Source organism: Typopeltis vanoorti, chromosome 17 (genome assembly GCF_054136105.1).
Source record: "Typopeltis vanoorti isolate ZY-2024b chromosome 17, IOZ_Tvanoo_1.0, whole genome shotgun sequence".
Taxonomy (NCBI): domain Eukaryota; kingdom Metazoa; phylum Arthropoda; class Arachnida; order Uropygi; family Thelyphonidae; genus Typopeltis; species Typopeltis vanoorti.
This window is the reverse complement of record NC_143565.1, coordinates 46154610-46169946: the sequence shown is the minus strand read 5'-3', so window position 1 is coordinate 46169946 and position 15337 is coordinate 46154610. Positions and strand designations below refer to the sequence as shown.

The following is a 15337-nucleotide window of genomic DNA, read 5'->3' as shown; positions in this document are numbered from 1 at the left end:
CTGAATCCCAAATGCAACAATTTTGTCGATTAACGAAGCCATCAAGATGAAAATGAGCCTCATCGCTGAAGATGATTTTGTTCGAAAAATAAGCATCCACTTGTTGTTGTTCCATAATCCATTCAACGAACTTTCTTCGCTGTGTGTGGTCATTTTTAATAACCCTGAACTGTCAACTGTCACGCTGTCTTTTTTTCCTCGTTGGCAACACTTTATCGCACAAATGGTGCTAAATTTAAATCTTGTGTGAATTTTGGGACACCCTGTATAAGGAGCAAAAAGCCACAGTAAGAACAGATGTTAGATTGACTGAATGGCTTCAAGTTGGAAAAGGAGTTAGACAAGGATGTTTACTTTCTCCTCACTTGTTTAGTATATATGCAGAAGACATCATGCGTGAAGCATTGGATGAGCTCAGGACAGGAATTACAATAGGAGGTAGATTGATCAGTAATCTGAGGTACGCTGATGATACAGTACTCCTTTGTAATGACATGGAAGAACTAGGACTAATTCTTTACAAAGTTAACAAGATCAGTAATAACAGAGGGCTTCAACTCAATTCTAGCAAGACAAAGATCATAGTTCTCAAAGGGAAAACAAACAGAAAAGCTCTTGAGAAACAAGTGTATCTTAATGGAGAAAGAATTGAGGAAGTCAGCAAATTTGAGTACCTGGGATCCATTATTAATGTGAAGAATTGCTGTTCAGAAGATGTCAGAAAAAGGTTAGGAATGGCTAAAACAACAGTCAGAGACGTGTCTAAAATCAGGAAGGATGGATCTATTTCCATGGGAACAAAGTTGAGGATTTTAGATGCAGTTGTTTTTCCAACAGCGACTTATGGATGCGAGACTTGGAACCTAAAGAAGTCAGATAAGAAATGGATATCTGCTTTTGAGATGTGGTGTTACAGAAGGCTGTCAAGGATATCATATACTGAAAGGCGTACAAATGAATGGGTGTTAGAAAAGATTAGTAGAACTTTAAGGCTCCTTAAGGATATTGACAGAAGAAAGTTAAAATATTTTGGACACATAGAAAGGATGGAAGGAGGACTTCTCAGAACAGTAATAGAAGGTAAAGTTCCTGGAAAAAGAGGCAGGGGTAGACCATCAATGAGATGGATGGATGGATGGATGGCGTATGTGGAGTGACTGATCTTCAGAGAGTTGAGGCTGCCAGAAAAGCAAACAACAGGACTACATGGTGAGGCCTGGTGTGGAACATCACTGAGCATCAGTGACCATACGGCATCTGCAGATGCCCAGTGAACATAGAGAGAGAGAGAGTTGGAGGTCGAGGAAATAAGAGATCTTGGGTGATGGTGGATTAGAATCTGAAATTTAGACGATATATTGCCAAAATTGTGATGACAACACAATGAATTTTGGGAATGATGCAGAAGACACTAACTTGTAGAAGTAAGAAGATTCTGGTTCCAATGTATAAGGCTCTGACTATGCACAGATTTGGTTACCAGGTTTTCAAAAGGATGAAGAGATGTTAGAGATGGTCTAGAGCCATTTGACCAAAACAGTTCAGATTTCTGGAATGATGATTATGAAGAAAGGTTGAGACAATGCAATTCGCAGAGTCTAGTGGATATGAGGAAGAGGGGATATGATAGAGACATGCAAGTTAGTAAGGGGTTGTTATAGGATTATAACAACCCCTTGAAGAGGTTTTTCATAAAATGGTAGGAGAACGAGAAGTCATCCCTGGAAGTTATATAAGGAGGGGGGTGAGCAGGGGAGTTAGAAGCAGGTTTTTTGCATGGAGAGTTGTGAATGATTTGAATGCACTGCCTGAGAGTGTGGTGTCTGCAGAGAATTTGAATGCATTTAAGGTGCAGTATAATGAGCTGTGTGTGTGTGTGTGTGTGTGAGAGAGAGAGAGAGAAAGAAAGGGGAACTCCTAGATGCATCTGTCACGGGGTCCTGGGATGATGATGATGATAATAATAATGATAGCAATAGGTGTTTGATGCAAAGATAGCAGGAAGTAAGAAGAAGACTGAGAGGAACACCAAGGTCTAGGGGGATTGTTTCAGTCAGAAGTGAATTATTCTTAGAAGAATGAAATGTTAGATATGACAATATTGGAGTGCTGACAAGTAATAAACTAATTTGGAGGAAAATTGTTGATAGGAGATTATTAATAATGTAAACTTTATCATATTGTGCTATCCCAGTAGTCTGAACACCCCTTGAGAGTACATAATCAGGAAATAGATGATGATGATGTTGTTTACTCAAAGGAGATGTTTTAAATAAATCAGTACAAGTCTTCAAGGGTCTCTTTTTTTAGCTAATTATAACTGTAAGTGACAAATTTGAAATGTAAAATAGAATAAAAAGATAAACTATGCAAATAAAAATTAGAAGAAAAAAAGCAGTAAACCTAAAAACAGATAACACGTTAGTTATTAGGCACAGTTTTTAATGAAATTTTTAATAAATATTGAAACAGATAATGGAACAATAAGGCTGATACAGCAGACAGTTGAATAAATAGAAGTGGAATAAAGGAGATATAAGTGAGAGAGAGAAGCAGTAGACAAGGCAGCATTCAAACTAATTTTTATATACGAATCTGAGTTTGGCTAGAAACAAAACAGTTGATAAAAGACTACAGACCACAGATATAAAAAGGTACGAGGAAAGTTCTGAGAGTGAACAGATAGCATTAATGACAAATAGTATTAAAAACAAAGATGAAGAAAAGAACTTGACACTATCAACATTCAAGAATGTGTAAGCAGAGCTAATCGAACAAAATATGGTCACTTCAATGGAATATTATTTCTGTTATGAATCAAGGATTCATCATGGGCCATTTAGACACTCATAATAAATACTTATCATATCTCTCCTTCAACATATTTACCAAAGAAGACACATCCATAATATCTAATGGCAGCTCATTTTATATATTAACACAGTCACAAGAGGAACAGGAACCTCATGTGCTTCTTAACAACACCCCTGGCCAACTTCCAGGTATAACACAAAGTTCTACTCCAGCATCCATAAACTGCAAAATATCCTCATGTACTGTAAGATTCCCCCCACTTCCAAATTTGCATTTCCATTAAATCTTTACTCTCTTTTCCTCAAACTCTGAAGATCGTATCTAGTCAATCTGCCCTCATATGCAAAATTTTATAAGCCAGTTATCTTGGTTATTCAATAGTGAAGCTTAAAATGTTGCTCTATCTCCTTGGAACGCTGATGACCATAATATATGCAGTAATCCAGATAGGATCTCATCAAAAAATTAAGCTAAAATATTACCAAAACAAAACAAAGTTCAAAATATTAAAATTATAAAATTAAGAAAAATTGAAATTATAAATAATTTTTATCTTATCAACATGTTATCAAATGTGATTCAAATTTAAAAATAAAAATGTAAAAATAATAACTTTACCATACATTATAGCATGAAAGTCTCTTGACTAACAGAAGAGATCTTTTGTTTTTGTTTAACTAACAAACTACAATCAGCCTAGTTGGCCTAGTACAATGTTTGTTAAATCATGTCCTGCAGAACCCTAGGATGTATGATGACTTGTAGAACATATTTAACAAACACTGCATTAATCCAACCAGACTGACTGTGGTTTGTTAGTTAAACAAAAGATCTCTTCTGTTAGTCAAGAGACTTTCATGCTATAATGTATGGTAAAGTTATTATTTTTACATTTTTATTTTTAAATTACATTTGATAAGATAAAAATTATTTATAATTTCAATTTTTCTTAATTTTATCATTTTAATATTTTGAACTCTGTTTAGTTTTGGTAATAGATGTGGTGTGGTGAAGAGCCAGTTGAATAAATTTATATGGAATAAGAGAGAAATTAGCCAGAACACTAAACTGACAGGCAGTTCAAAAACCAGTTTTAAATTATGGATCTGAGAGTTGGGTTAGAAATAAAGCAACTGATCAAAGATTAGAGACCACAGATATGAAAGTCCTTAGAAAATTAGGGGTCTGAACAGATGTCAATAATGGCAGAATCATATTAAAAATGAAGACATTAGGAAGGAATAACTTGACATTTTCAACATTCAGAAATGTTTGAGAATAGCTTATCTAAGATATGGTCACTTAAATGGATAGCAGGAAAAAAGACTCAGAGGTAGACAAAGATCTAGGTGGACTAATTTAGTTAGAAGTGTCTTAGAAGAACTGAAATATAACGTTTGACTGTACTGGGACCATGACAAATAACAGACTAATTTGGAGGAAAATTGTTAGTAGGAAGTTAGTAATAATATAAACTTAATCATGTAATACTATCTTAGTATCCTGTACACTCCTTGAGGATAAATATCAGGAATTAGATAATGATATTAGAGGATAAAGAACAGAATAGAAAGTATTATAATATAGAGTATAGAAGAGAAAGTATCTGAGACAGAAAAGATGCTGACTAAAACAGAACTACAAGTCTGTACTGTAAACTGTTTAGAGAAGGGGTTCTGCACAACCATATAGTTTTAAAAATTTAATGCAGTAGTTAATCAAGTTATAACATACTGCAAGATGGAGCTAAGACATCATTGTATATTCACATCATTCTTCCATCTAACTTGGACTTCTGATAAGAGATTATTGGTGCAATGAGTGACAAGAGGGTGGCCAGGTCTACTAAGACATAGTAATGGAGCAATGATACCAGGGAAAATGAGATGCTAGTATATCCTAGAAGTTTAGCTGTTTTTTCAAAGAGAGAGAGACATGAAGGAATTCCCCATTTATAAATTAGCCCTTTTAAATGTGTATGTGTGTATTTTTTTTGTTGTTGTTGTTGTTTAACAACAACAAAAAAAAATACATTTTTGCTGTATATATTAATTTTACAAAAAGCTTTTTTTTTTCTGTTACATAAAAATTATCTTTTTTTTTTTTTTTTTTTTAAACAATATTTAGCCAAGCTTATGTGCTTGGTACTTCTGAAAAGTAACCTTGACATGCTAGGGAAAAGCATCCCATTTTCTACATTCTACTATGTCCATAGAATTCACCTGTTAAAAATCCATGTTGACTAGCATAATCAACCAATTTGGAAGAAAATGGATGACGGGAAATTAGTAAATTAGATTATCATAATTGGTTTAAATCTAGAAGATATATACCAGAAAGCAATGGTGATGTTATAAATTATAATAAAAGTAATGAAAATTTATCTGAGGAAATCAGCTTAAGGTAATTGGAAAAAATTGAAGAAAAACAGAAATTACTTACATAGCAATATTTTAAGTTTCTTCAATTTTTTTTTATAGATTTAAACTGTCACATGAAAAAGGAATGTTGATGTAATCAAGACAAACACTACTAAGCCAATAATATAATATATGGTGAAAAAAAAACAATATATTGTACTTTATATGCTCAGAAATATATTATTATTATATGATGCCTTCAAGGAGTCCAAAGCCTCATCGAAGGAGGGCACCTACTCTACAACTCTCCATCTCCACCACTCAATCTACCAACTGCAGCAAACCACATCATCTACACTAATGCTATCTACTGCCCACTGCCACCACTAGTACTTTCACAGACAATCACAAACATACATGCCCATGGCAGGATTCGAACCAGCAGTCTTTTGGCTGGAGAGTAGATATGCTAACCACTAGGCCAACCAGGCCGACATATATGTCTGTACTTATGGATACTGAAGCTTTCATTCAAATTTTGATGTCATTCTCCTACTATCACACTCTCATCTCTGGAACTACTGGTATGTGAATAAGTGAAATAAACATTTAATAAAAAAATATGAAAGAACTTGAAACATATGTTATACCATGGCATGCCACAGAACTTCATGTCAAGTTCTAAGGCATATAAGATGCCTTGTGCTAAAAACATTTCTCCCAGAGCATCGGCATTGCCTTTATAACCCTTATTTGATTTCTCGTATGAAAAATTTCAATTTTTTTGTCATTTGTGTTACAAATGTTTTATTTTAAAATTTTTATGCTAATTTATAGAACACATTAGATGAAAACAATTCAAAAAGTTACATTTAACATTAAATACTATATTTTATTTGGATTGTAATCTACAAAATAATATATTATGAATGGCTAAGAAAATTCACAAAATAATTTACTTGTTGAGCCACATGTCGCAAAACAGTAGAAAATCCTGGTCTGCCAAAATAGCGATCATCAGGTGGAAAATAGGTACCACCTAAAACTGGTTTCAGATCTGGTGTAAGCCAAACACTCATTGGCCATCCTCCTCCCCCAGTTGTTGCCTAATAAAACATTAAATGGCAGCTTACTATAGAAAACTGATGTATAATTAATTTCTTTCAAAAATATAAGAGAGAGAGAGGGAAATGCAGATGCATCTACTTGTTATAACTGAAAAGTAAGACATGATAATTAGTTAAACATAATACAAATTTTACCTTATATAAATATTTTATTGGCATAAAATTTTTGCTCTAGTTTTAAGAGCATCTTCAGTATGACTTTCAAATTAACTACTTTTTATAAGTAGATGCCACACACATTTCTGCATCTGTGAGATCCACTGGTCATGTATAATTAATATGAGGACCAAGAAAAAAATACCAGAAATTCCATCAGTATAAGTCTTTTTCGGAATATCTTAAAGAAACGAGTCTACAGCATATAAGATGTCCTGCAGTAAATACCTTCGAGAGGTTCTTTACTGAAAAGAATCATAGGAGATTTATGTCAGAGGAACACAGAAAAATGCCTCACTGTTTTTCAATTCCAGCATTTAAAAAGTTACAAACTTTCTGGTTTCTATTGTATAGTTTCATGCAATGTTATGTAACACGAGAAATAAAGTATCACAACTGCAATGAAAAGTTGTAGTCTATTGAGCAATAAATCTGTATGAAAATAATTTTCAGTGCACACAAAAAATTTTATAATGTTATAACCCTGCAATACCTGAACCTTGATTTACATACACTGTTCTCTAGTTTGGGGACACATAAAGAAAGTACATATTATATATATATATATATATATATATATATATATGCGCTTTCTTTATCTAATCACTGTCAATACTGCTATCTATATACCACATACACAGTTCTCAGATTGCTGGCACTGGTGATTTATTGCAGTGTTGCCATTACTTTTTCTTCCACTACTTTGATATATTTAAATCAGTAAGGTTTTCATTAGAATAGACAGAAAAAAAAGAAAGCCAATTAATTTAGGACTTTTTTCAAAAACAGAATGCACATTACCTATTTAAAAAATATGCCACTATATTAATTTTATGCAATAGCATAAAAACAATATTATTTATGCTGCTGAAATGTTATGTAAATATCAATTTTCTCAGTCTTTAGAAAGGACTTATAAAAATACCTTGTTAAAGTGCTGGGAGGAACTCATGCTGGAAGCTAAATGGCATAAAACACTGAGAAAGGATTAAAAATACTAATGCTTTCATTTCATCTCAATCATGGAAACATCTTCAAGGAGTACGATATTAAATGTAACACAAACACACACACCTACACATAAAGAAAGGCAACACAAAACTAAGTGAATAAAGACTTGAGCGTTGGAGGAAAGGGCAAAAATTTCCTACCATCATAACTAAACTGAGCCTACAAGTGACATCATTTCACTTTTCAACATAAGCCAATCCAATACTTGAGTTCTGATAATTCCAACAGCAAACACCAATCTAAAATTGCAGGTTTCAATAAGATTTTTGCAGTTTGAAACCAAATGTTTCTAACAAGCAAAGGACATGCACTTCTTGTTAAAGTCAATATTTTCTGTAAAACAAAATTTTTAATACACTATGCACATAACCTTATATCTTATCTGGTAAGGTATAACATGTTATGTATAAAGGTATGACATGTTGGGTAGCAGTTAAATTGGCAGTCCATCTAGGAGTGAATTCTATTTCTACAGTATTGCTGTCTTGCAGATAATCCACAAACTTGTAAAGACACTCCATATATTTAAAGATTCATCTGACAATTTGTCAAATGGAATTAGAATTAAATAAAAACCCTGTTTACATGGTCATGTCTTGAGTGTTAAACAATGCTAAACTGTCATCAGTTTGGAACCAAAGTACGTAACAATAAGAAATTTTTTTCCTCATTTTGGGAGAGAAAAAAAAAAAAAAAAGTTTAATGGACAAAATCTCACATTATTAAAGCAAGCTTTCCACTTCTGTGAAGAGCATGCATTCATACCATCAACAGGGCCACCAAAAACAAACAAGGCTAATAAGCTTATCTAAGTGATTTCATTAATCTTAGTAATATACTATACCATGACAAGATGCAGAAGATTTAATGTGTTAACTGTTGTGCGACATTTGATAAAAAAAATAGTTCAAATTCACTGAGAATTATTTTCACCTCAAAGTGCCTTAGAAGACAGAAATATAAGACCTGATAATATTGGAGTCTTGACATTTAACAGACTGATTTGGAAGAAAATTTTAGATAGGAAATTAGTAATGATGTAAATTTTTAATGTAGTACTATCATATCCTGTACACCCCTTGAGGGTATATATCAGGAATTTGATGATGATGAAGATGATTTTCAACACTGTCATCAAGAGAGTTATTTCATGTTTTGCTGGCTTGGTTGGCTGAGCAGTCAGCACATCTACTCTCCAATCAACAGGCTGCGGGTTTGAATCCTGTTGTGCATGGATGCAATTGTCTTTAAATGGGAGATGAATTTCATTGTCTAGTGTGAGACCACTCTTATTAGAGGACTGAAGTGGCATGAAAAAGTTCCATGTTTGGTCTCTTGGACAAAATTTCCAGACTATGTAAAAAATAAATATAAAAATTAAAAAAAATAAAAAATCCACACACAAAAATCAATAAAAATAGAAATAAATCTTTAGCCCACCCACTCACAGTATAATGTGCTATAGGTTCACAGATAAATCTTTTGTGGGTGGGAGCCACATAAAAAAAATTATTTTAAATACAGTCTTTTTATCCTGTGAAGACCCGCTATAGGCCTATACCTTCACCAACTTTGGAACATTATTAGAACATTTTTGTATAAGAAGTAATGACATTCTTAGTGTGCTGTCTGCTATTCTGTGGATAATATAAAGAGGTTAAGAAAAAATACCCAAACATTTTTGAATGTCCAAAATAATATACAAAAAAAAAAGATGACCTTGTTTCATACAGAACAAAAGAAAACACAAACATAGATGCAAGTGGAATCACCTCAAGTCTTTATAAAAAAGCAAAAATAGTACAAACATTAAGATACCTTTCTAATTAATGACAATAATATGAAATGAAAATATTGCAGATTTATCTGCTAGATAAGATTCTTTTTACAAACAGGAGTTTATTCAACACAGAGATGCCGTCCTATGAAAAAATAATATATATATATATATATATATATATATAATATATATATATAAAGAGTCCCAATTATGAAAGGTAAACTTATGGTATGTTAATACTGTGAGTGAGCTAAGGATTTTTTTATTATATTTTTTGTTTCTATAATTTTTTGTATTTATTTTTTTACATAGTCCAGAAACTCTGCTCTAGAGACAAAACATGAAAACTTTAGTCACTTCAGGCCTCCAATAAGGAAAGCAGTGGTCTCACACCAGGCAATGAATTTCATCTCCCACCTAAAGACAATGACAAACATCCATGCCCATGATGAGATTTGAACCCACAGCTTGTTTGTTGGTGAGTGGATATGCTAACCACTCAGCTAATCAGGCCAGCAAATTACATCTATTTTCATCTATATTGATCACATCATGAAGGAAAGTGGGATTAAACCTGATGTCATAATCAAATGTTAATCTCAGCTCTTTGCTTTATACAAACATGATGTTATACTCTTAAATAAATAACATACCAATCTTCTAGATTCCTTAACTAAATTGAGTAATGGCTGCAACAAATTTGGAATGAAACCAACAAGTCAAAACTGAAAAAAAAGCAGAAAAATGGAAAATTATCAACTGCATTCTCAATATGAGAACCCATAGAATGAGTAAAATATTTCAGCTATTTGAGCACAATTTTAAGCATTTAAGCACAATAAGTCCAGATAGTGTAATGTGCTCTTATTCTGATTTTACACCATTCTGTTGTGCCACCTATCTCCTTTAATTCTAACTGATGATATACAAGGGTGGTTCAATAGGTTTTTGGCCTGACTAACTTTTAGAGGTGAAAGAAAGAAAAAAACTGTGTCACTTTTCAACATAATCTCCCTTTACTTCAATACACTTTTTGCATCTTTGAATTAAGGATACAGGTTACAATAATGCATATGGTAAATGGTTAGCAGGACAATCACAAACACCCATGCCCTTGACAGGATTTGAATCCACAGCCTCTTGGCAAACTAGGTCAGCCCATGGAGGTGTTAATCTCAGCTATTTATGCAGATGATGTTATACTTCTAAATAAATCCAGTATAAGTCTACAGGATTCACCACCTAAACAACTGCTCTGATAAATTAAAAAAAGACAAAAATAATGAAAATAGGCAGAAAAATTGAATATATCAACTGCATTCTGAATGAAGAACCTACAGAATAAGTAAAATATTTCAACTATTCAGGCACAACTTTTAGTGAAAATGACAAATTAAACATGAAAATAGATGGCTGGATTAAAAAAGCTAGTAATGTAGGAAGTCAAATGAATAAATTTAGATGGAATAAGATAGAAATTAGTCAAAATACTAAACTAGCCATTTACAAGACAGAGTTCAAACTAATTTTAATGTATGGATCTGAGAGCTGAGTTAGAAATAAAACATTTGATCAAAGACAGCAGACTGCAGATATGAATGATAGTTCTGAGAAAGATTAGGAAAGTGAACAGATGCCATCAATGGCAGAATCATATTAAAAATAAGGATACTAAGAAAGAACTCGACATTGGTAGCAGAGCAAATGGTATGGTTACTTAAACAGAATGGGAGAAGAAAGGTTTGTGAAACAAGTGTTCTTTTCCACGTTTGCAGGAAAAGACCCAGAGAAAGACCAAGTATAGGTGGATTGATAGTAAAAAGTGCCTTAGAAGACACAAATATCAGATCTGATAATGTTGGACAAATAACAAATTAATCTGGAGGAAAATTGTTGATCAGAAGTTGGTAATGGTGTAACTTTTTCATGTAGTACTGTCATAATATCCTGCACATCCCCTGAGGGTGCAAAGAGATGTCAACATAGTCTATAATAAATGCAGAGAACCAACTGGAGCTTCTGAGATAATGTCCAGTCTTTGCCATCTTATGGTGCATGCCCACCATGTCAGCGGTTATCTGCCTGAATAATAAATGAATGAGAATGAGCTAGCAATTTGGGATTTAGTTGACCAAATTAATTTCTGTATTGATTTAAATTAAAATGATTATATAACATGATGAAATGTCATGCCTACTGACACATTGCCCAGTTAATGAAGGGCCCCTGGTGTTTTTATTATGGAACTAGAGCAAACAGTGAACAGCAGCTACTGGAACAAAGTCAACATCAAAATAACTCAAGATGGGTACCATCAACATACATATGAAGTATCAGTGAAAACAACTGGAATTGAGAGAATTAAAGAAGTGCAACATTGACATAATTGGCATTAGAAAAACAAAAAAAGAAAAACAACTGAGATTCTTCTAAATGACAAGTACAATATGCAGTATTTGAGCAATAATGATAGGAAAAGGAAGGAGTATCTATATTATTTAACACTAAGCATAAATATAATCTTCTTGAAAGGCTAGCCATTTTACATAGCGATATGGATAAACATCATAATGAGGAAATGGCCAATGAGACTTATTTGTGAGAATGAGCACACAGAAGGTTCTACTGAGGAAGAGGTAAAGCAATATCCACAACAAATGTAGGAAGAGCATATAGGGGATTTGAAATAGGGAGTAATCTGAGTTTTGACCATTTTGAACTATTGATGCCACCTGTTCACTCTCCTAATCTTTCTCATAACTCTCATATCTGTGGTCCAGTCTTTGATCAGTTTTATTTCTAACCCAGCTCTCAGATCCATAAGTTAAAATTGGTTTATCCAACTTTGAATCTTAAGTGACCTAAAGTTACATATATGTAAATACCACCTACTAAAGGTTGTAAATGTAACATACATTGGTAGTGTGGGTAGGTTAGGGATAGATAATTAAGAGACTGCTCCAGAGACTAAAAATAGAACTTTTTGAAGCTATTTCAGGCCTCCTATAAAAAGGATAATGGTCTCACACCAGGCAATGATCACCCATCATCTAAAGACATTCACAAGCATCCACACCCATGGTGGAATTGAAACTCAGAGCTAATATAATAGAAGTTATTAGAACTTTTGCTAAACTGAAGAACTAATGTAACAAATATTAACAAATATGGCATGAAAATTAGCAATAAAAATGACAAACTGAAAACAGGCAGGAACATGACAAACTGCATTCTCAATAATAAGGACTAAAAAATGTGCTCTACTAGAAGAGGCATTTCAGTTTAATCATCAGTTTTATTTACATAATGCCAATTCTACGGCATGTTTTATATTAATTTTTTTTTTGTATTTTTACCTTAAAACCTATCAAAACTACTGGGGTATACTGGTCACTACAAATGCCTGTTTTTGTCAGTTATCATTGATTCTGTCATAATGCATAGAACCAACAAGATAGGGTACTTATGCATCATTTGTCTAAATTGCATTAGTAATTTATTGTTTTATAATAGAGTAACAGCAGAGTTGGATAAAGGAAATGGCTACACGATGATTCTGCTGGATATTGCAAAGGCATTTGACAGAATACCACATGGAACTCTGTTATGCAAATTAGAACAAATTGAGATGGATATGACACTGGTTAAATGGATAAGAGGATGGCTGCTGGACAGATATCAAAAAGTGGTATATGGAGGGGCAGAATTGAGGCAAAAACAGGTGACCAGTGGTGCGCCACAAGGTTTGGTGCTGGGACCATTGCTGTTTAATTTGTAGATAAATGATATAGGAAACAACCTGAAATGAAATATTCAGTTATTTGCTGATAATGCAAAATAAGGTAGGAAAATAGTTAGTCAAGGATGTGGATTGCTTGTAGGACAATTTAAATAGGCTGTCAATATGGGCAAAAATAATGGGTATCAGTTTAATGCGGAGAAATGTAAAGTATTGCATTTTGGGATACATAGATTACAAGCTGTGGCACTGTATTCCAGGAAATAGATTAACTAGAGATTTAGGGGGGTGGTAGACAGAGATTTAAAGTGTAGTAAACATATTGCTAAGGTAGCCCATAAGAATACTTGGCTATTGAAGAACACATTAACAAGTAGAGATAAGGACGTTATTATTCTTCTTTATAAGGCCTTGATATGTCTATATCTGGATTACTATGCTCAAGTCTGGTCTCCTGGGTTTCTTGCAGATGAGGAAGTGGTAGAGAAGATTAAGAGGTGAATGACCAAGATGGTGAGTGGTCTGCAGAATGTTCCCTACGAAGATAGATTGAGAGTGTGTGGATTGCAGAAGTTGGTTGATAGAAGAAAAAGAGGAAATTTGATAGAAACATTTAAGTTGCTTAAAAGATTTTATAGGATTGATGCAGGGGAATCTTTCAGCAATTGGCTGGAGGGGCCAGACCAAGGGATCATCTGTGGAAGTTGAATAAAGGTGTGGTTAATAGGGATGTGAGGACTAGATTTTTTTGACTAGATTTGTGAATCAGTGGAATGGGTTGCCAGCATCAGTTGTAAGTGCTTTATCTGTTAATGGGTTCAAGGAGAGGTAAGGTATGATAGATCATGTAGATAGTTTGGGTCTGCCACAATGATGTGTCCTCAGACTATGTGGAGGTGCCCATACAATAATAATAATTTTATCTCAAGGAAGTGATTGAGCATATCACAAAGAAGCCAGCCAATCACCAAATGGTATCCTAAAGCAGATGCACAGCAGAGACCAGCAATTGCCTTATTTCATAACCACTGATGGAATATGAATTTGAATCATTAATAGTGGATATGTAAACTTGGAAAGTTTACATAGATTTCTTTTTAATTTTCCTAAATGATTCTCTATATTCATTCTAAAAATGCAACCTAAATGTGTTTAGATTTTTTTTTTAACTTGCTGCTGCTTCATGAGAAACTGATAACTGAGAAAACATGAAATATATTTCTGAAGATTTTTGCTTACAGCTCATGTATAACTGATAAAATGTGCGAGTTTTTTCTCTTCGTATCTCATAGACTAATATAGACACTAATGTATAAGTAGTTAGCACTTTTGTTTTGACACTGTTTGTTACATAGCATTAACAAAAGCTTATAAATTTATCTAAGTTTGGGAACATGCGACTTGAATCACATATACAGGCAAATCAGCCAAAGAACACATACATGCAATTAAGAACCAAAAATATTATTGGTGGGAAGTAGATGGTGTAGTGTGGATGGTGAGGTTGAGTGTTAATTCACCATACAACCTGCAGATGGTGGATTGTATGGTGTAGAGTACCCTCTAGCACAAATATAACATACCTCTCAATTTTCACTAATTATACTTAGTAGAATAAAGAAAGAATAAAATCATGCTAATTATAAAATATTCTTATGACTACTAATACACTAGCAATAATGACCATTAAAAATCAATACAACTTCCATTGCTGATATGGAAGTCATGTTTCACATGAGGACACCCAGAATTAGAATACACAGCTCTGAAAATTATTTAACTTATCTTTGTTCTTTCCCTCTTTCACTTTTTTCTAATGGCAGAAGCAGAAATGTTCTTAGCATTATATAATATGTAATGTTATATAATACTAAGAATGAATATTAACTATCAGATTGCTAAATATAGTTTAAATGGTACCTGAACAAAAGTCATATAAATTTTATCAACATCAGGTCTTTCTTCTCGATCAACTTTGATGTTCACAAAGTTCTCATTCATGATCTTAGCTATATTTTCATTTTCAAAGGATTCTCTTTCCATTACATGACACCAGTGGCAGGTTGAGTAACCAACTAGAAATAAAAATAGAACAAAAATCAGTACTGTATGACAAAGTAAAGCAATAAGGTAAAAACACCTAACAATCACAAGCAAGTATGATATGCCAATGTACAATGAATGTTCCTGCACTATCTGTTAAGTAACTTGAATTGAATAATAAAATTTAAGTGCAAAGCAGACTGATAAATACTGAAGACCGGACAAATAAATTAATTTGGAAGAAAAATTATAAGTTAATATAATTAAGTTTATATTATTACTATGTAGTACCATCATAAATCTTGTA

At 33.1% G+C, this 15337-nt stretch overlaps 1 protein-coding gene across 2 annotated transcripts in view; it reads right to left on the bottom strand.

Moving 5' to 3' along the window:
- LOC150097359 (spermatogenesis-associated protein 20) overlaps positions 1–15337 on the bottom strand; it is a 158516-nt gene that overhangs the window by 106632 nt on the left and 36547 nt on the right. For both annotated transcript variants that reach the window (XM_090407484.1, XM_090407485.1), the window contains exons 4-5: positions 14908–15062; positions 6134–6280 (exon numbers count right to left, since the gene is read on the bottom strand). In XM_090407484.1, the coding sequence (XP_090263610.1) occupies positions 6134–6280; positions 14908–15062 (302 nt within the window). The remainder of the gene's footprint in view (positions 1–6133; positions 6281–14907; positions 15063–15337) is intronic.